This window comes from Zootoca vivipara, chromosome 14, assembly GCF_963506605.1.
Source record: "Zootoca vivipara chromosome 14, rZooViv1.1, whole genome shotgun sequence".
NCBI lineage: Eukaryota > Metazoa > Chordata > Lepidosauria > Squamata > Lacertidae > Zootoca > Zootoca vivipara.
In genome coordinates, this window is record NC_083289.1 from 40,012,160 (window position 1) to 40,032,699 (window position 20,540).

Here is a 20,540-nt window from a genome sequence, read left to right on the forward strand (position 1 = left end):
TGGTTGCTGGAAGTGGTACAGAATTACCACTTTAGAAGAGAAGAGCCCCGAAGAATCTGGCCAGTAGCCCATCTAGTCCAGCATCCTGTTCTCACAATTAAAACAAACAAAAGCCTTGTCCAAATGAAGCCAATCAGTGGTGTATGGCAATCGCAACATTTCAGTGATGAGGATGAGTTGCTGACAGAGCTTTCGTCTGTGAGCAAATTCTACCTTCCTCCAGAGGAGCTCTCAAAAGAGCGGTGGTTGGCAGGTTCCCTTCCCTCAATTAAATCCTGTCAGCTGAGAGAACATCCTTTGGCCTCCTCTCTCCCCCCCCCCTTTCCCTCAACCAATCTACCCATTTGCTTTAGTGCTGGATAAAACCAGCTGTGGACCATATGGATACATTGTAAGCTCTTTTGGATTCTCTAAAGTATGATTTAATGACCATGTGCTTGAATGAAGAGCATTACGATGGCTATTAGTTGACCTACATAATCAGGGGAAATGGGAGCCATCAGCGTTCCTCTGCCTTCACTTCAGTATTATTTAGTTTAAATGTCCATTCTCACAACACACCCCCACCTCCCACTTTTTGCTTTCCTCTGCTCTGCTTGCTGCTTTTCAGGAGATGCAAATGCTTCTGTCTCATAGAGCTGGAGTGAACTCATAGCAGCTCAGGCGGAAGACGTGCTCAGGCTTTGCGTTGGCAAGGTATCCTGTTTGGCTCTCAACATCTTCATAAAGATATATGAGCCAAACTAGATGTGACAGTATGCATGGTCTCCAGCTGAGTTTTACTCAAGAGTAGACTCACTGAAATCAACAGCCCTGAGTTGGCCATGCTTACTAATTTCAATAGGTCTACTCTTGAGTAGGGCAAGTGTTCTATGCAACCCTTGGTATATGATTGCAATTTGCATGCACGTTTCAGATTAGTTTTTTATATGCTGCTTAATCCCAAAATAGGCTTCTAAAGCAGTTTACAAGTATAAAAGCACCCACCAAGTCTTAAAAGTATAAGCAGCCACAATTAAAATTTGCAATAAAACATGGCCGTTTGAACAGCGCAGCAAGTAAAACAATAGACTTAGGTCAAGGGAACCAAGGGAAGGCCTATATAAAATAAGGGAATCTTCAAAAGCTGGCAGGGTACCAATACAGATGTAGCCTCTCATCTTTCAGCAGTGAGTACGTTCCCTAACACCAAGTGCCATCAGTGCAAAAATCCTGACTCTGCATCACCACTAGCCAATAATCATCAGTACGTCATGCTGAGAGTAAATGGGTTCCAGGCGTTTATCTTAATACCCTCACCAGGCAAAAGTGGGGAACTTGAGTCTTGTAGAAGTCTTTGTACAAACACAGAGCTGCAAGCTGATTTAATGTGCCTTGGAGTGTTTAGGGGCTTGTCCAAGCTGAAGTAGGATCTCTGTGAGACCCCTCAAGTTGTGCATGTTTCCTCTTTAAATATAAAAATCAAAATTTAGAGGCACTTCCCTGCCTGTAATTTGGCAGCCTTGAACCACTCTGTAGGGGTTACAATGTCTGCAAATTTCATCCACTTCTGTAAAAAGGGAGGGTGGAAGTTTGAGCTGCTTTTGACTCCCCATAGTAGTGAAGGGGAAGTAACAGAGATTGTTTTTCATGAAGCAGATTCTGAGCTGGACCTGGAGTCAAACTGGGCAATGCACTCTGGGATGAGACAGACTGTTCCTGAAGTAGGATCCAAACTGAATCTTGATCCCACTGCACACGCCTAGTAAATAGCTTTAATGGGGGAGCCTGAGCAGCTTTGAGACTGTAGGGCAGGAGAGTCCAGTTTTCCCTCTCCCTGCCACAGTCCTAACAACAACAACAACAACTTCTGCGTTGTTGCTTTGGGTTTCACAGGAAGCTCCCGTTGCACCAATGAGCTTCACATATCCATGCAGTGCAGATTTTCACTTAGTTGATTTAAAACAGGGTTGGGGGACCTTTTTCAGCTGAGCCCCACATTCCTTTCTGGGCAACATGCAAGGAGTGTGTGGGGCAGGGGCATAAAGTGGGAGGGGCAATGTATTTAAAATTTCACCTTTTGTATAGGAGGCTAAGTTCTACACAAATTCATATTGCGTCTTCTCTGTCCTCCATCCAGACAAGCAAAAGGCCCCCAGGAGAATGCCAAACAGGGCTGGTGATAAAGGGTGTGACTCATGAGCAGAGGGGTGGCCTGAGGAGAGCAATGAGGGGCAGCTGAAGAGGCCTGTGGGGCTGCACTTGGCCCCAGAGCCCCACTCTTGCTGTAAAACATACCATATTTTTCGCTCCATAAGATGCACTTTTTTCCTCCTAAAAAGTAAGGGGAAATGTCTGTGTGTCTTATAGAGCGAGTGTGTGGTCGATCGCTGGCTCCATTTCTGCCCCCGCCCCTTTGCCCAGGCCTCCATTGTTGAATGTTCTGCAGAAGGAGGCTGTTTGTTTCCCCAGCGACATGTGACTGGCTGGTTAGATTATCTGTCTGGAAACTGTAGACATGGCTCCCTTTCCTTTCCAAAAGAAGCTGCAGAACTGTGAGTTGAACTCCATAAATACAGGATGTTTTCCTTTTGCAAAGTAAGCTCAACAACTTTGAGCTGATCCCCTCCCCAAACTGGGGCTTTTCCCCATTGCAAAAGAAGCTGCACAACTGTGAGCTGATCCTCAAAAAAACGGGGCTTTTCCCCTTTGGAGAAGAAGCTGCACAACTGTGAGCTGATCCCCCCCAAAACGGGGCTTTCCTCTAAAAAAAACTAGGTGCGTCTTATGGTCAGGTGTGTCTTATAGAGCGAACTTACAGTGCACCTGGAGAGGGGCCTAGCCAGGATTTATGTTGGGGGCCAGAACCTCAGTTAAGTATTTTTATTGATTTTTATTTATTTGCGGGGGTGGGTGACCCCCCCCCCAACTACACCCATGTATCTTGAGCCCTGCTCACTACAGCAAACGGGGGGGGGGCCCTCTGAACGAAAGGAAATTACCTGCAGGGAACGTGGCAGTGACAGTGTTTCCTCCTTCACCAGTTGCTTCAAAGGGATGCAGTGAATATCCGGGTTGCCACCTGGCAGCCCCAATTACACACCTGATAACGTTTTCCACGCACGTCTTTTGAAGGCCTAGGTAATATACGCCCTGCTGTTCCAAATCTTGTTGTGTTCTCTCAGGTGTGCCTTAAGCAGCGTTCTGAAACCGCTCAGGCTTCTGCTTCAGATTACATTGATCTGCATCCTGTAGCCAGCTATTAGCTTAGCCTTTACTCATTGCTCTTTCGTAATGGGGAAAGGGGGGCTTAGGTGCAGTGACTGCTGCTTATCTGTGTTTTTGACAAGCACACAGAGCAGCCCTGGTGTTCTCAGTTACGCCCAACCTCTGTGGTTCACCTGTTACTCTTGGCATGTACATCTTAGGCACTTTTTTTTGTTCTGCTAATCCTTATACAATGCTCAACTCATTCTCAGAGTCTGAATCCTAATTAGCCAACATGACGTCATCCATGCACACAAGGGATGTGTCGGCAGGCTCGGGAGAACTAAGGGCTTAGGATAGTGTGCTCTAAAGGCTACCCTCTTCACCTAGCCTGGTTCGGAATTAGGGTACATCTGCACAATACGTTTAAAGCACTATGATCCCACTAACAGCCACAGCTTCCTCCAAAGAATCCTGGGAACTATAGTTTGAGATGATAGATAGATAGATAGATGATAGATAGATAGATCACTTCACTACGAATCTCAAGTGGTATATAACGATACAATATGAGAAAATGAAAATCAGTTTAAACTGTAAAATCAAACGTCAATTAAAATGCCTCTCAGTATTACACCGTATCAAAGCACAGGCATTACTAGTCACACTGAAAACAATGGGAAGCCAATGGGATCTTTGTCTTATTTACCAGTAATTGCCTCTAAAGCAGGGACGTACTTCCAACCAATGTGCCTGAACTTGGGAAAGGTCTGGTGCATTGAAGGAAGAGTAGAAAGCTTAGCGGTATCATGCCGTTTGGATGAAAAATGTAGGAGTTAAAGGCACTAGAAGACTGTCTGGGTCTCCCTTTGAAAGCAATGGGAATCTAATGTGGATAACAAAATGAATGAACTAGTGTCGAATTGCTTGTGGAGATGAATGAAAAGCAAATGAACCAGCCATTGAAAGGGATGAGTAAATGTGGGGTGGGAATCTTGCACACTGCTAGGACCACACCGTAAAAGGATTATCTGTCCACTTTGAGGTCACATTTAGTATAGCTTTCCCTTATATGTCACGTCATTATTTCTCTTTCAGCAATAAGAACAACAATTTCTCTTTCAGCAATAAGAACCACAAGTTTAAGTCATATTGGAAAGTTAACGCATGCAGGAAACAAGTCGATTGAAAAAGGAGACAAGGCCCAATGAAAGTCAACAAGTTCCAACTTCTCGGCTGAATCTCTTAAGCACCATGAGTGCATCTGGTGTGTGTTCTTACTCTGAGTCTCTTGGGTACGGCCCATAAGGTTATTGTGAAATCATGTTTTTGAGATCATCTCGGCAACAGGGTAAAACAAATTAAAGTTGTTGGGGTTTTTTCATTAGCCTTCTGTGGTTCTTGGAATTAAAAATTCAAGAATACAGAGAGGGTAGCATTTTTTTAAAAAAAAAACAAGTTGAATAGCTGTAGACATGGAGAGGGAGAGGAATGACCTAGTTTTTCCTCCCCTCCACACCATAATACAGTGGTGCCTCGCTAGACGAGTGCCCTGCTAGACGAATTTTTCGCTAGACGAATGGGTTTTGCGATCGGAGGTTGCCTCGCAAGACGAATTTGTTTTGTGAAAAATTCATCTAGCGAATCGTGGTTTCCCATAGGAATGCATTGAAATTCAATTAATGCGTTCCTATGGGCAAAATAAATAAATAAATAAAATTCAATGCATTCCTATGGGATTCGCAAGATGAATTTTTCGCAAAACGAATTGACTCACAGAACGAATTAAATTCGTCTTGCGAGGCACCACTGTACATGTATCCCTGTATACATTTCTCCTAGATTTCAAGCAGTGGGTTGTAGCCAAGGTTTCAAGTGACCTCCCCCAAAAAGAATAATCAGGGGACATAGGGAGGTTTCTACCAACACCCCTTGGGATGTTAAAAGGTTTTTTTAATACTTCTGCAAACCTGGGGGGGGGTCCCCTGAGCATGCTGGCACCTCCCTCTTGTTTCTCACTGTCCCCTTTTGATTATGTATCTGTTGGCACTCCCCATTTGAGTTTGCTATTTAGAAGGAGAGATCAAATATCAAAAGCAGTAAAAAAAAATCATAAAGTTTGGGAGGGGTGTGTGTTGTAATCCAATTAACCAGCATAAAACCAGGAGGGTTTGATCATAAAAGCTGTTCTGGAATTAAAGAAGAAGTATCCAGAGCTTATCAACATATGGGAAGAGGCTCAGCTTGATGTGCTTCTCTAGAGGACAATGTTTCACAGCTGTGGTGCCAACACTGAAAAGGCCCTGTCCCTGCTACCCACAAACCAGACCTTTGCTAGTAATGGGTCCATTCTTAGGCCTCAGGTGAATCCATATAGATGGAGGTGATCCATGAGGCAACCTTGTCCTGAGGTGTCTAAAGATTAACAACCAGCGTGTTTGACTGAGCTTGGAAATGAATCAGCATGCAATGTTGCTGGATCAGTCTGCAGGATCGATGTCAATGTGTGCGGACTGCCTTTCCCCAGCCCTCACCTGTTGCAGTTTCCAAACTCCATGGCCTTATAACAAATCAGATAAACTAGTTTGGGCAGCAGCTATCCAGGATTTCAGGCCGGGCTTTTTCATAGCCCTAACCTGGAGATACCAGGGATTGAACCAGGGACGAAGTGGATGCTGTATCTTGGAGCTACAGTTCATCCTTCAGTTTGCTGAGGAGAAGGAGGGAGCTCTGTCTAAGAGAGACTGTGTTGTGACAGCAGAGGCCACCAGTTAATATGTATTTAATCTAGTGTGCTTCTGCTGTCCCAGTGGACCTTTTGTTTCGGCTTCCTTTGTAATGAAAAGTGACAGTTGTTTCACCTACCGGTAAAAATCTTGTATAATTGGTCCCCGGATCAGTATCTGAAGGGGAAATTAAGATTATGATTTCCATTTTTGTGTGTGTGTGTGTGTGATATAATTCTTCTCTAAATGCAACTACAATGGAATGGGAGCTTCCAAACAGGAGCTTTGCTTTGTTTACTTCATCTCTATTGCCCGTAATCTGCAGGCTGTAATTAAAAGCCCCTGTACTTGATGGTAACAATTAAAAGAGTCCATGGGTGACTGATGACTGCTCTGTTGAGGTTTGTGCAGTGTTTGCAGGTCAGGGATATCAAATCCAATTAACCAGGTGGTCAAGGTAGGAAGCACTGTAGCTCAGTGGCATGCAGAAGGTCCCAGGTTCAATCCCCGGCTTCTCCACGTAGGCCTGGGAAGGACTCCCTGCCCTTTTTGCTAAACCGCTTTGAGAGGTTTTCTTACAGTCAGGTGGTGTATAAACGTTATGGCAAAGCAATAAAGAAATGCTTGGAAAGTTGCTGCTAGCCAGGGTAGAACAGTACTAAGCTTGATGGACCAGTGGTCTGACTTATTTTAAAATAGCTGTCTGTGTTCCTAAGACCATTGAGCAAGGGCTGCTCAGATATGCTCAGATATTTGCAAATATGTGTTGCCACCAGGTTCATTGTGGGTGCCATCTTGTTTTACCACTAATGTGATTGTCTGCCAGTCACACTAGAACAGGCATCCCCAAACTTCGGCCCTCCAGATGTTCTGGACTACAATTCCCATCATCCCTGACCACTGGTCCTGTTAGCTAGGGATCATGGGAGTTGTAGGCCAAACATCTGGAGGGCCGCAGTTTGGGGGTGCCTGCACTAGAACCATGAATATTGAAGTCACCATTCTGGTTAGAAGTGTAGGGAGGAAGGATCAGGGGGAGGAAGAAGACACTTTTCCAAAGTATTTTTTAAAAATAATAATATTCTATTCCCTTCTAGGTTTGATTGTGAAGCTCTTTCCTCTTTCAATTGCTTGCAGATAATTACCGCAAGATCATTTTGCTTCCTGACCCTTTGCATCAGGGCAGAAAGTCAAGCACACATGAATTAATTTCCTCATCCTTATTGGCGCATTCATTATGTAAGAGCGTCCAAAATTTACAGAGATGATTAAAGATTCCTTAACAGACTCTACTGAATGTTTTCCCCCCATCCACCCACCCACATTGTTTTGTGGATTTGCCATGCCTGCTGATTGGGTTTCTGCGGGCTCATGAAAAGGATCTTTCCATCAACTTTTGATACAAATGGGCCAGAAACCCATTAAAATCAACATGATGATTTTACAGCAGGAGTAGTCCCCTCCAAAACTGGTTGAATTCCAACTCCCACCATCCCCGTCAGCCAGCAGGGCCAGTGGTCAGGGGTGATGTGAGCTGGAGTCCCACAGGCCACCATATTGGCCATCCTTGTTTTATTTATTCATAAATGGCCCATCCTTGTGTGGCAGGAACAACCAGGGTGATGTACATCAAACATAAGAACGAACGGCAGTGCTTGGAGCTGAAAAATGCACAGAGTTGCTAGCCCTCCTCAAAACAGACGCATTGAGATTAACGAATCCAAGTTAGGCCTTTTAAATGACTTTGATGGGTCTAACCTGAAGAGGACCAACCCGTATGCACTAAAAATAACGATAAAAATTGGATAGCAAATCATTTAAAAGGGAATAGCAAATGTCTTTTATTTCTAGAGCATGCAGGTGGATCTAGGCAACTGAGCAGCCGTAATGTTGGTTTCCAGCATTATGCTAAGAAGTTGAGCATTCCAAGGAAAGGGGATTGTTTTGGTTGTGGTGGTTGTAGTTAAGGGTTAGAGCTTCCATATTCACCTTGTGATATCTTCCTCCCTTGCTTATATCAGGGACTGCTGGTACGGCCGGATTTGTTCCAGTCTGTTTGAGAAACATTCTAATTTGATGCTAATACAAAATAATAAAGGCCAGCCAATTCAGACCTGCCGACAATAATAAGCAAGGCTGACCTCTTTCTCTCCCTCTCTTTCTTTCTTTTCAAAATCAATGGATAGCATCCTATGGCTTGTTTTCCCTCGTGTGTGAGAGAGCTTTATTATCACAAGTGCTGATCACAGAGATTACCATGCTCAGAATTGCAATGTGCTGGGCTGCCAAAGAAGCTGATCCCTGGCTGTTTATTTCTTCCATGACAGCATTATTACACACACACACACACACACACACACACACACACACACACACACACATGCACACCCTCCTCCCTTCTCTCACCCTGCACACATTGTTAAGCATCGCTGCTTAGTTACATTGGTATTCCAGCCAACGTGCTCTTGAGCAAACATTTCTCTGCCGTCACCGTCTTTGCAAAGCCTCTTTCGCCTATGGCACCCAGACAAGGACACGGGGAGGGAGAGGAGACTGCGGGAGGGAGGAGAAATGAGTAATAATCAGAAGTATATTAAGTGAGGCACCAAATTCTCTCTCCTCTCCTGCTCCATCCCCCTGCAGTAAGAGCTGTTTTGAAGTCACCTTATTCGAGGCAAGGAAGGACTGCTGCTGCTCAGGAGCAAAGCACATGCTCTGCATGCAGAATGTCCCAGGATCAGTCCCCGGCATTTGCAAACTGAGCTGAGAAATTGCTGGCTTTCAGCCCCCATCAGCCCCAACCAGGGATAGTGGGAGTTGTGCTATGAAAAGACCGTGAGAATAGAAGAGCCTGCTGGATCAGACCAATGGCTCATGCAGTCCAGCATCCTGTTCTCACAGCGGCCACCCAGATGCCCCAATGGGAAGCCCGCAAGCAGGTCCTGAACTCAACAGCTCTCTCCCCTCCCGCAGTTTCTAGCAACTGCAATTCAGAAGCAGTGCTGCCTCCAACCGTGGAAGCAAAGCATAGTCACTGTGGCTAGTTGATAGCTTTATCCTCCATGAACTTGTCCAGTGGTCTTTTAAAGGCATCCAAGTTGGTGGCCATCACTACCTCCTGAAAGATCTGGAGGGCATCACACTGGCTAGGCAGAGGGCAGGCAATAGCTGGCTAGATGATCCAACTGTCTGACTTGGTGCAAGACAGCACCCTCTGTTTAGGGAAGGAGGTATAGCTCAGTGGTAGAGGACGTGCTCTGTATCCCACATTTAATCCCTACTTGGAGAGCCACTCGTGGTCAGCAGAGACAATAGCCAGCAAGGTGGACCAATGGTCTGATGGTACATAAGGCACTTTCCTAATTTCCTATCCTTTTTATAGAGCCTAAATCTTCGACCGCCTTGTGTGTAGTCATGCCAGTGGTCCATCTACCCCAGCATCGTCCATTCTGGCTGGCAATGCCCAAGGCCTCAGGCAAAGACTTTCCCCAGCTCTTTCTACGTAATGACTTATTATTATTATTATTATTATTATTATTATTATTATTATTATTATTATTAGAGAAGGCGGGGGTTGGAAATTCTGCCTGCCAAGTACATGATCTGCTGCAGAGCTGCATCCCCTCCCCTGGAGAAGAGGTGTTGAATCTTCCTTATTGACACTGGTAGCTCACATTAACATCTATAGCAAAGCAGTCCTCTAAGGCAAGGATAGGGGCAATGATGTTCAAGGGCAATTAAAAAAAATGAGGGTAGGGATCTGCTAAAAAGCTATGCAGTTGTTGCCTTATCCCTTGATCTGAGATGTCCTTGTGCATCCTGCCCTTCTGTTGACAGGGTGGGGCCTTTGAAGCAAAGCAGATTGTAAATTACAGGGACAGGAGAGGTGGCAGCGTTTGCCCTGGGTGGAAGAGGGAGTGCAGAGCTACTCGTGGCGGTGTCCTTGGCAAGGAGAGAGACAATGGATTGCAGAATGCCTAAATATGACCATTTTCTTGCTGCTGTGTAGCTTGGCATGTGAGTGGTGTTGGCTCCACAGTGCCATCTCCGCTGCCCAGTCGCTTGCCCTTGTCCCTCTGGCCCCAGCCAACTCCACCGCTCAGAAATGGGGGGGCGGGGTGCCAAGGCAAATGGAATCTGCTTGCTCACATGGAGAGGACGGGTGCAGGAGGAAGCAACATGGGTCAGCGATCTTGCGGTGTGGGGCCTCAGTAAGTGCCCGAGAGTGCTGTCCCCTGAGCACAAGTCCCTTGGGATGTCCATGGTGGTGAGAGGCAATTCCTGCTAAAAAGCAGGAAGCAGCCCCAAGCATGATTCTTGCATTGCAGGGGGTTGCATAACCCTTGGGTTCCCTTCCAACACTACAATTCTATGCTTCACTTAAGCTGCGGTGCAGACATCCCCACCCACCATGGCCAGTGGAGCCACCATCACCACAACAGCTTCAGCCCTGTTGCAAGTGGTGGCTGGGGCAGAAGGAGAGGGCAGACCCTGTCTGTGCCACCCTGGAGTTGTCACAGCAGTGATTGTGTCGCCAGCTCGGGATCCAAGAGCTCCTGAGCCAGCTTAGCCTCACCCCTTGAAAGCCCCATTTTGGGGCTTTTTGCTGGCCACCACCAGCCCATGTGAAGTCCACAGAGGTCAGCAGAGGGGAACCAGCACCTCCAGTCCAACACAAAGCAGCACATTGCTCTGCTACCCAGTGGACTGCACCCAAACCAAGTTCTGCTCAAAATAGACCCATTGAAATGAATGTATCCAAGTCAGTTGTGTCCATCAGCTTCAATGGGTGAACAGGACTGACTTTGGATGCCTCCCAATATCTTGAAATTGGGGCACAGGAGCATTTAAAACAAAACAGTGCAGTGCAGTAGCAAGTAGCACTGATGGTCTCATCTATGCTTGGTTGGAAGGCAGTAAAAGCAAACATGCATCCCTTGACGACCTTCAGTTTAATAAACCTCTTTGCTGGCGCCTCCAAATCAGAATGCCCGTTCAGCAGCAAATTTAGCTTTCACATTAAGCTCTCCTTGAGACCTGTCACACAATTATTTTTAGGCCTGCTGCTTCTAAAACCAGAGCCGACGCGCCTGGCTCCGGACAGGCCTCTTAATGAAAAGAGACACGAGGAGAAACCTCAAAAGAATTCAGCAATATAGATCTCTCTGGCAATCCCAACTCAGGGAACAGCCCAGGGCTGAGTTTAGATAAAGGCTAAATTGCTGCCTGACAGTTGCGATTGGAAGAGAAAGGCCCGCAGAAAGCAGTTGCACGAGGAGGTGCGGAGTCGGGAAATGTGTCTGGAGAAACTACCGGATACAAATGCAGCTGCTCACATTAGCTTGTTTAGGGCGGAAATAGTTTCGTTTGCAAAAGACGTTGAGGGGGATGTTTGGATTACAGAAGCATCAGAAGGGGTCTGTCTCTCGCCTTCTGTAACGGCCTGCTTAGTTACACTCTCTTTATTTTATGGATTCCACTTGTACCCCACCTTTTCCTCCGGTGAGCATACATGTTTCTCCCTCTCCTCATATAATCCCCACAGCAACTCTGTGAGGTAGCTTAGGCTGAGAGTGAAGTGACTGGCCCTCAAAGTCACTTGGGGAGCTTCATGGTTGAGTGGGGATTTGAACCCTGGTCTCCCCAGTTCCATGCTAATTACTGGTGGACCATGTTTTAACTGAATCTTGGGGGGGGGGGTGTCAGAGATCATGGGTTCCCATAAGGGCCTCCCTTATATTAAGAACGAAAGAATCTCTGGTTCTGTTTTTAAATGAACCTTGGGAACTTGTGGCCCTCCAGTGATGGACACTAACTTGGTTGGCTTTGAAAGAGGATGAGACAAGTTCATGGGGGATAAAGGTATCAGTGGCTACCAGCCACACTGACTATAGTCTGCCTCCCTGGCTGGAGGCAGCCATGCTTCTGAATACCAGAGGGGAGAGTGCTCTTGTGCTAAGATCCTTCTTCAAGGTTTCCCCCAGACATTTGGCTGGTCACTGTAAGAACAGGATGCAGCCTCTTCTTGTGTTCTAATGGAGTATGAGAGGAGCAGGTCCTTGTCTTTATCAATCTCTGGGTCTTAAGTAGATCCATCCATTGCATGTGATGAAACCATGCAGTTTCTTCACCATGCATTCCCACTTAGACCAGGCGTTGTAGCTCAACCCACCTGGACAGCTTTGTTAGAAGCGTCATTTGTGGGATGAGTGGCGTGATGGGTATGGACCACTGTTCATGGCAGCAATGGGGGAACCTGTTGTCTTCCAGAACTTGCTAGACTACGACCCTCATCAACCCTGACCATTGGCTATGCTGGTGGGGGTGGGTGATGGGAATTGGAGTCCATCTGCATCTGGAGAGTCACAACTTCCCCAGCCCTGCTGTTGGGTTGGAGGCAAAGCATCTTGGGATACCAGTTGATGGGAGGCAAGCATTCATATGGTTGGCCACTGTGGAAAACTGTGCTGGGCTAAAGGGACCGTTGATGTGCTCAGGCATAGGTGAAGCCAAGAGGGGAGAGAATTTCCACCTGTCTTTGCCAACCTGGCTGGTTCTCATGGAAGCTGCAATCCAAGATACCTGGAGGGCACCAGGTTGGAGAAGGCTGGACTAGAGGAAGACTGAACTTTTAAGAGTTGCAAAGAGTGAGGCAGTTTAATGGATGCCCCTAGCACACTGAATCAATTTTTGACTTTGGAATGAAATGTACTGAAAGGAGCTCTATCGATCTGTGTTGAATTAGATGTAATGAACTGGCTGGGTTTAATGAACTAGATTTACTGAATTTATTGAAATTAACATTGGTTGTACACCAGGATGTTAAAAAGTGTTGGAAGTCCTGCAGTCGCTATTAGAAAACTGAATTAAAATTGAGCTCGGAATGAAATGAATTTAAAGGAGCCATATGGATTTATATTGAATCAGAATTGGACAATAAATAAAATGTAGTGAGTTTATTGGAACTAGAAATTGAACTGATTAGCTGCGGTGAATCAGACTAAGGTTGCATTCCTCCTGTGCACACTTTCCTGGGAGTAAGTCCCTTTGAACACAGTAAGATTTACTTCTGAGTAAGCGTGCATGGGATTGCACTGAAATGCTGCAATCCTATTGCCAGTTTCCAGGGAATTCCCAGTATCCATGCAACTCAAACGTACTTTCTAAGTAGACATGCATCGGATTGTACTGTTAATTAATGTATTGGAACTAGGGAAATGGCCCTATAGGGTAGGATTAATGGACTGAATATATTCATTTGGGAAGTAATTGTACATATATAACTAGTAATGCATTTAGAGGCTATAAGCTGCCTTTGCTTATTTTGGAACACTGAGGAAAATAACGGCCTATTATAGTTGATGGATAAGCTGACAAGAGAAAAGGAGAGATGAGTATCTCATAAAAAATAAAAGCTTTAAAACATAAATCTTAACTGTTTCTTAGAAATTATAAACTGCAAGAGGGAAATAAAAGATATGTATATAACACTCCAATGTGTTAGAAAATATTGCTTATTTGTCAAGATTTACATACTGCTTGGTTGTAATAAAACCTCAAAAAGAAAGAAAACAATAAAATTATCAGTAAAAAAAAAAGCAGGTAAAAACAAGTGCTTCAAATGTTCAAAAATGCACAGTGGTCTGAATTCCCTGCTGGCAGAAACAAGGACACTGTGGACAGGGCTAGCAAGTGTCTCTCTGCCCCTCTTGCCTCGCATTCTCAGTCCACACCTGAGCAGGACTGGTGAGATGCGGAGCATTCTGCTGTCCATCACTTTTTCCCAGTGTTTGAGGGTCAGCCGGCATGTCTGCAGGTGGGGAGAGTTGCTGTTGTGGTCGGATTCTGCTTGTGGGTTTCCCACGGGCATCTGGTTGGCCGAGGGGAGAAAAGAATGCTGGACTAGAAAGCCCTTTTGCCTGATCCAGCAGGACCCAGTTTCTGCGAATCATAAGCAGGTAGGGTGCTATTGTCTACAGCAGTGTTTCCCAACCTTGGGTCTCCAGCTGTTTTTTGCACTACAACTCCCATCATCCTTAGCTAGCAAGACCAGTGGTCAGGAATGATGGGAACTGTAGTCCAAAAGCAGTTGGAGACCCAAGGTTGGGAAACACTGGTCTACAGGTCCTTCTTCTGGGCTTTCCATGAGCATCTGGTTGACCACCTTGAGAACAGGATGCTGGGCTACGTTCTTGGACCACTGGCTTGATTCTGCAGTTCTTCAGTTTTATGTTTTTCTCTGCAGAAGGAACAACACAAGAGTCTGATTGCAATCCTCAGTTAATGTCTGCAGCCTCTGAATTTTCAGAAACCAACAATTGTTAAAGTGCAATTTAATTTTAAAAAAAATTAAAGGAGGAAAGCATATGGAAAGAGCAAACTGCATTAACATCTGTTCTTTCTCCCATCTGCTGTCTTTGGCTTTGCTCTTGCCCAGATCTGTCCAACTGGCTAGATTTCCAAGGAGGCTCATTGCTTATGAGCTATTTCTTCCAATAAAGTTCATTATTTTTTCTTCATCATGACTGAAATGGAGAAAACGTCTCTCTCAAATGCGGAACAGCTTTTTGAGAGAGGTTTGTTGTTGTTTTTTTCCCCTTAATGAAAAGAGCTGGATGTTGAGAGAACAGGTGGAATATAAAATGGATCTGGCTGAGTTGTTGGGTGTGAGTTTTTTTTAATGTCATGCTATCCAAAACAATTGTGAGATCACCTGGATCTGTTATCTTTTGTTTATCTCGGAGTCTGTCTCCCGTTTCAAGCCTTGCGCCATCTTTCTGAAATTCAAGGTATCTGCCACATAACAAAGAATAATATTTAAACCAATTGGCTATTAACAGTTTCTTTCTTTAAAAAGGGAGCCGGGAACAACAAGCTAGGCAACAAGCCTGTAAGTTTATATGCATTTTTCACTGATTGTTATAAGTATCGTGGGGAAACCTCTCCTGGTAATCTGTTCCTTTATATCAGGGCCACAGCACAAAAGGCCCTGCTCCCGATCTGACCAGTTCAACGCCGAAAGGGACGGCCTAGGAGAGATGTGGGTAGGGCAGAGGAGGAAACCAACGTATGCTTAAGCTACAAGGGTTTGATGTACATTTGCTTTCCTTATGTCTTTTGCCAACCGGCATAGCCCAACTGCAACTGCAGCCAAAAGTGTGTGAGAGGCTCCACTATAGTAGGGTCAGGGAGGTCTGTGCCTTCCAGGTGTTGCTGGACTACATCTCCCCCTCATCCCTGGGCTCTATCATCCACCACCCAGGCAAGGCAGAGGCATTATCAGAGAACCAGGACACATACCAGCCACTCAAAAACACTTGGAAGAGGGTGCAAAATAAGCAGGAAGAACCCTGCTGGATCAGGCCATTGGTTCTTCTCACAGTGGCCAACCAGTAGCCGCAGGAAACCCTCGAGCAGGACCCAAGTGTAAGACCGCGCTCCCCTCCTTGTCATTTACAGCAACTGGTATTCAGAAGCATTGCTTGTCTCTGCCTGTGGAGACAGAGCAGAGCCATCCTGGCCAGTAGCCATTGATAGCCTTCTCCCCCATGAGTTGGCCCACTCCTCTTTTAAAGCCATCCACATTAGTGGCCATCACTGCCTCCTGTGGGAGCGAGTTCCGTAGTTCAACTCTGCACTACATGAAGAAGTACTGTCCCGAATCTTCCAGCATTCAGCTTCATTGGATGCCCACGAGTTCTAGTATTATGAGAGAGAGAGGAGGAATACTTTACTCTGTCTGCTCTCTCCATGCCACACATAATTTTAAAAACTTCTGTCACCTTGACTCGCCTTTCCTCCAAACTAAAAAGTTCAAAACAGTGCAACCTTTCCCTATAAGACAGTCACTCCATCCCCTTCACTGCCAGGTTGACATATAAGCTAAACAAGCTATAGCTTAGGGCCTCACTCTTTTGGGGGCCCCCAAAAAAGTAAAGGGGAAAAAATGGGATGTACATTTCCAAAATATAAGATTAAAGAAACAAATAAAATAAAACCTACATGCAGCAACAGTGTTTTGTGTTGTGTAGGCTCCTATGATGTAAGTCATGGGCCCTGCCTGCTAGCCGGCTCCCCAAAATATCACTGGTTTGCTCATTTCTATATATAGGATGTCTACATTCTGCATGGACTGGTTGCATGGCAACACGTGCAAATGGCTTTAGATACCTATTAGGTCCATAAATTATCATATAGCATATATTCAAGACAAAAAACAGCCACAATTTGTTGTTGACAAAGGACAGCTGGACATATAAAGGGCCCCATTACCTCCAGTAGCTTAGGGCCTCACCAAACCTAAATCCGGCCCTGATCCCTTTGATCATTCTAGTTGTGCTTATCTGAACCTTTTCCAACTCTTACCATAGGTGAGGCAACCAGAACACAGTATTCCCAAAGCAGCTGCACCACAGACCTAGTGACGCGTGTTGTCTGGAAGAGAAGGAAGTGTCTGAGAAGGAAGTGTCTGAGGAGTGGGGTGGCCTGGGGGGGGGAGTCCTGAGCACTGTATTTGCCCCCACCCCAAAGCATAAGGCTTCCCACCCCTCCTGCAAAGCCTAATGCACGTTGACCCTAACAATAATGATAAGAAAAAGCCTCAGCCTGTTTATATTGTCAAATTTTATCCCTCTTCTTCTTGAAGGAGCTTGAGGCAGTTATAGAGAGCAAAGGGTTATGGGGGTTATGGGGGATTTGGGGGGGAGGGGGGCAATGTTGAGCTGAGAAATGGAACCGGGCCAAATGCCAGCTCTTGACCTTCATGGCTCAGCTTAGCCATGTTAACACATTGGCCACCTGCTCGCAGTGTTTCCGCCCTACAAATGGCATGGGAAACAGGCTTTTCAGCATAAGGCAAACAGCTGTTTGGAGGAGCAGAGGCTTTAAAACATCTCCAGGTTTTGTTTTTTGTTTTTATTTTATTTTTTAAGTTCACCTTGTTTCCCATTTTTCCACTCGTGCTTTTTAAATGCTTTTTCACTCAGCTCAGTGAAGTGTGTTAGGAACATCTGCTTTTGGAGTAACCGGGAACAGTTTAGAGAAAGCAACTGATAGCAAGCGATGAGCAGATGCTGGTTCTTGAGAGCTGGGAGCCGGGAGGGAAATTAATAGAGACTTTCAACGGGGCTTTAACCATGGAGTGTTCTCAGTCCACTTTTTTTATTAGCCTGGGAAACAGCCAGGTTGGAGCTCAAAAGGGCACAGCCATGGCACGTGTGTACTAGTCTCCTAAGTTCTATTAATTTTTATCTTCATTGTTAATGGTGATGGTTTTTAATTGGTTTGTGGGTTTCGGCCACGTTTGATCTATGGTTTTGTTTGTACTGCTTGGAAAGCATGCGCATGCCTCTAAATTTTCTAAATCAATAAATGAAATATGGTAGGCAGGGAAGGAATGAATGGTCCCAGTGGGAACAAAGGCACCAATAAGAGCGATGTGTGTTTTTTCAAAGGCTGGTCACAAGTGGAAGGGAGGATTTCCGTTGAGATCACAACTTGGGGAGCATCCTGCGGTTCCGATAAAAATCGCCACCTTGCACCAACCGTTAAATTTTCTGAAAACCTGGTGTTCTTTTTTGGAGGATAAGGCTATCAATGTCCACTAGCCGCAATGGCTTTGAATGGCAGTTGTCGGAAACTAGTGGATGGGGGAGAGTGCTCTTGCGCTAAGATTCTGCTTGCAGACTTACCAAGAGACATCTGGTTGGCCGCTGTGAGAACAGGATCATAGAGTTGGAAGGGACCCTGAGGATCATCTAGTCCAGTCCTCTGCAACAAAAGAATATGCAGCTGTCCCATATGGGGATTGAACCTGCAACCTTGGCACTATCAGTGCCACGCTCTAACCAATTGAGCTATCAGAGACTTAGGGTGCTGGACTAGATAGGCCTGTGGCCTAATCCAGCAGGGCTCTTCCTACTTTCTTGGAAGATATTTTTATCCACTTGTCTAGAAATGTTCCCTCGAAACCAGGGCTGGCCAATGTGGCTGCTCTCCAGATACAACTGGACTCCCAACCCCATGGTCAAGGACGATTGGTGTGGAAGTCCAGCAACAACTAGATGATACCTTATTGGCTACCCCTGCATTAAATCATTCAAGTTTTTTCCTTCAGTTTTCATACATGCAGGTGTGTTTTTTTGAGCAACGTATGTATAATTTCTGTATATGTTATCTATACCCAACCCATGTCATAACCGCAAAGAAATCAGGCTGAGGACATTGGCAAGGCATCGTAAAACACTACTGTGTTTCTGCCATTCCTTTCCAAAACATATGAACAACTGCGCATGCACAGTGACTAATATTAATATTAATTGTATCATTACAAAATAGATTCTGTGGTTCTCGTCCGTGAGGGGCTGGGGGGGATCCCAGCCCCCACAAAACGCAAGAACATCCCAATAATCTCATTAAAACGAAAGAAGCCGCCATGTTCAATTAGCATAAGTAACCCCAATTTGTAGCAATTGCTTGAGGATAAAGAAAACAGGACAACAAATCATGCAAATGAATAATACTTAGTCTGTCACAGCAGTGGGAGCGACATTTCAGTAGAGAAGTTCTGGGTATAATGTTAATAAGCTTTACATTTTTTACATTTGTCTTGCTCTGCTTGAATTATGTTTTCTTTTCAAAGCGATAATGACCCAAAACTACCGAGAGCAAAGAGTTTGAATGTAGGGCGGCAAACATGCAGAATGCTTCCTCTGAATTCGGCTGTGCTGAATGGCTCTGTGCCCCAGAGCGGAATTCATTTTACTTATTATTTATATCAATCGTTCTAGGCTGCATTTTGACCCAAAGGGAGCCAAAGCAGCTCTCCATGTAAAAAAAAAAACCCTCACCCACACACAAAAAACACATCCTAGTCATAAAGCATCACAACAAAAACACATTTTAAAATAATGTAGTGAACAGCACAGTGGAACAGAACCATAAAATGGATGGGATCGAAGCCATCTCTCCAATTGGAAGACCAGGAAGGAAGGAAGGAAGGCAGGCAGGCAGGCAGGCAGGCAGAAGTTGGTAGGGACTAGCCTCCCAATGCCAGTAAGGCAAGAGTGGCAAACCCATAGCCTTGTCAGAGCTAACTAATTCTAGTTTGGTCCTCATCATCTTCCCTGCTGTGTTCTACACAGTTCTAACTTCCATGCAGCTTCATATATCAACAGGAACTTTAAAGAGCTTATATAGCTCAAGAAAATCCATTTTAAAAGAGATTTTTTTAAAAAAAACAGAATGGAAGAGACAGAGGAGAAATGATGCCAGTTCCATATTCCAGGAGTCATTAGCATGGTGCCCTCCAGATGTTCCACATTGCTACATTTCCCAGCACCCTTCACAAACAATGATTCATGTTCCCATGATTCTTTGGAAGGAGCTATTAAATGTGCATTGAATGTGCTTTCAAGGTCTGGTGCAGATGTGAAAATGGGCCAACAGTCTGATTCAGTGTCAAGCACCTTGCAGATCCCCACAGGCCAGTGACCACCCCGAATTATCAGAGCAATAATCGCTTTTCCCCTTTGCTTATGCAGGACGGCTACTTTTCCCACCGACCGAAGGAGAAAATGCGGACGGACAGCAACAACGAGAACTCCGTCCCCAAGGACTTGGAAAATATAGACAATAGCAACTTTGCTCCCAGGACACAGAAGCAGAAGCACCAGGTGGAGCTGGTGAAAAAGCCCCTGAGCAAGCAGAAGGAGCGTTTGCGGAGGAAGCTGGAGCAGGAGGAGAAGGTGAAGGAGAACTCGCTCCTGGGGAAAAGCTCCAACGAGGTGCTGCAGTATGGCCACCCGGTCCCAAAGACCAGCATCAACGGCAGCCAGCTGAAAGACATCCACAGATCCCAGGCCAGGCAGCACCATCTGAAGAAGAATGGGAACAGCTCTCCTGAACTCGCCTACGAGCAGCCCCCCAAATGCGAAATCTCGGGCAAGGAGGCCATCTCCGCGCTCTCCCGAGCCAAATCCAAGCAGTGTCGGCAGGAGGTTGCCGAGGTGTACTGTCAGCACAAGCAGGGGAAGCTGATGCCGGAGCAAGTGACTCGTTTCTGCCCTCTGGAAGGTAAGTCGGCCCATGGGGAAAGGAGAGGTGTGGCTGCCACTCCCTATTTTCAAATAGCATAAAATTGCAAAAATACAGGGAGCCCTAAAAATGTGCTCTTGAGTGTCACGTGTGGGGAGGGAGTTTCACGACTTAGGGGCCGCCACAGAGAACGCCCTCTCCCGAGCCGCCGCCACCTGAGCTTCAAGAGGGCATCCTCCACAGATCTTAGCACCCGAGAGGGTCTGTAGGGAAGGAGGTGGTATTTCAGGTATTTGGGGCTCCCACCATTTAGGGCTTTGAATGCTAATGACAGTGCATGCTAACACATTGCTCACTCTACTGCTTGGCTGCCTTCTTCATCAGCTCTACTTGCTTGCTTCAAGATGGACACTGTCGATCTTGCTTGCTAGTAATCTGGGGACAGAATTGCTGGATTCAGTCACATTTCAACCAAGCCCCTCTACTCACAGAAATCAAACACATAGGCAGTAGAATACTTCAGTCTCCCGGGACAGTCTATACAAGATCTCAAAGTAGCTGTCTTATTACAGAAAAATTTCAGAAACAGACTGG

The 20,540-nt window shown here is 45.7% G+C and overlaps 1 protein-coding gene across 2 annotated transcripts in view; it reads left to right on the plus strand.

Moving 5' to 3' along the window:
• XYLT1 (xylosyltransferase 1) overlaps window positions 1-20,540 on the plus strand; it is a 175,932-nt gene that overhangs the window by 79,344 nt on the left and 76,048 nt on the right. Inside the window, exons 1-2 of one of the 2 annotated variants that reach the window (XM_035130697.2) lie at window positions 810-4,453; window positions 19,454-19,985. In XM_035130697.2, the coding sequence (XP_034986588.2) occupies window positions 19,487-19,985 (499 nt within the window). In that variant the 5' untranslated portion in view covers window positions 810-4,453; window positions 19,454-19,486. Of the gene's footprint in view, window positions 1-809; window positions 4,454-19,453; window positions 19,986-20,540 lie in introns of those variants that run through there. The other variant, XM_035130694.2, reaches the window with a different exon arrangement.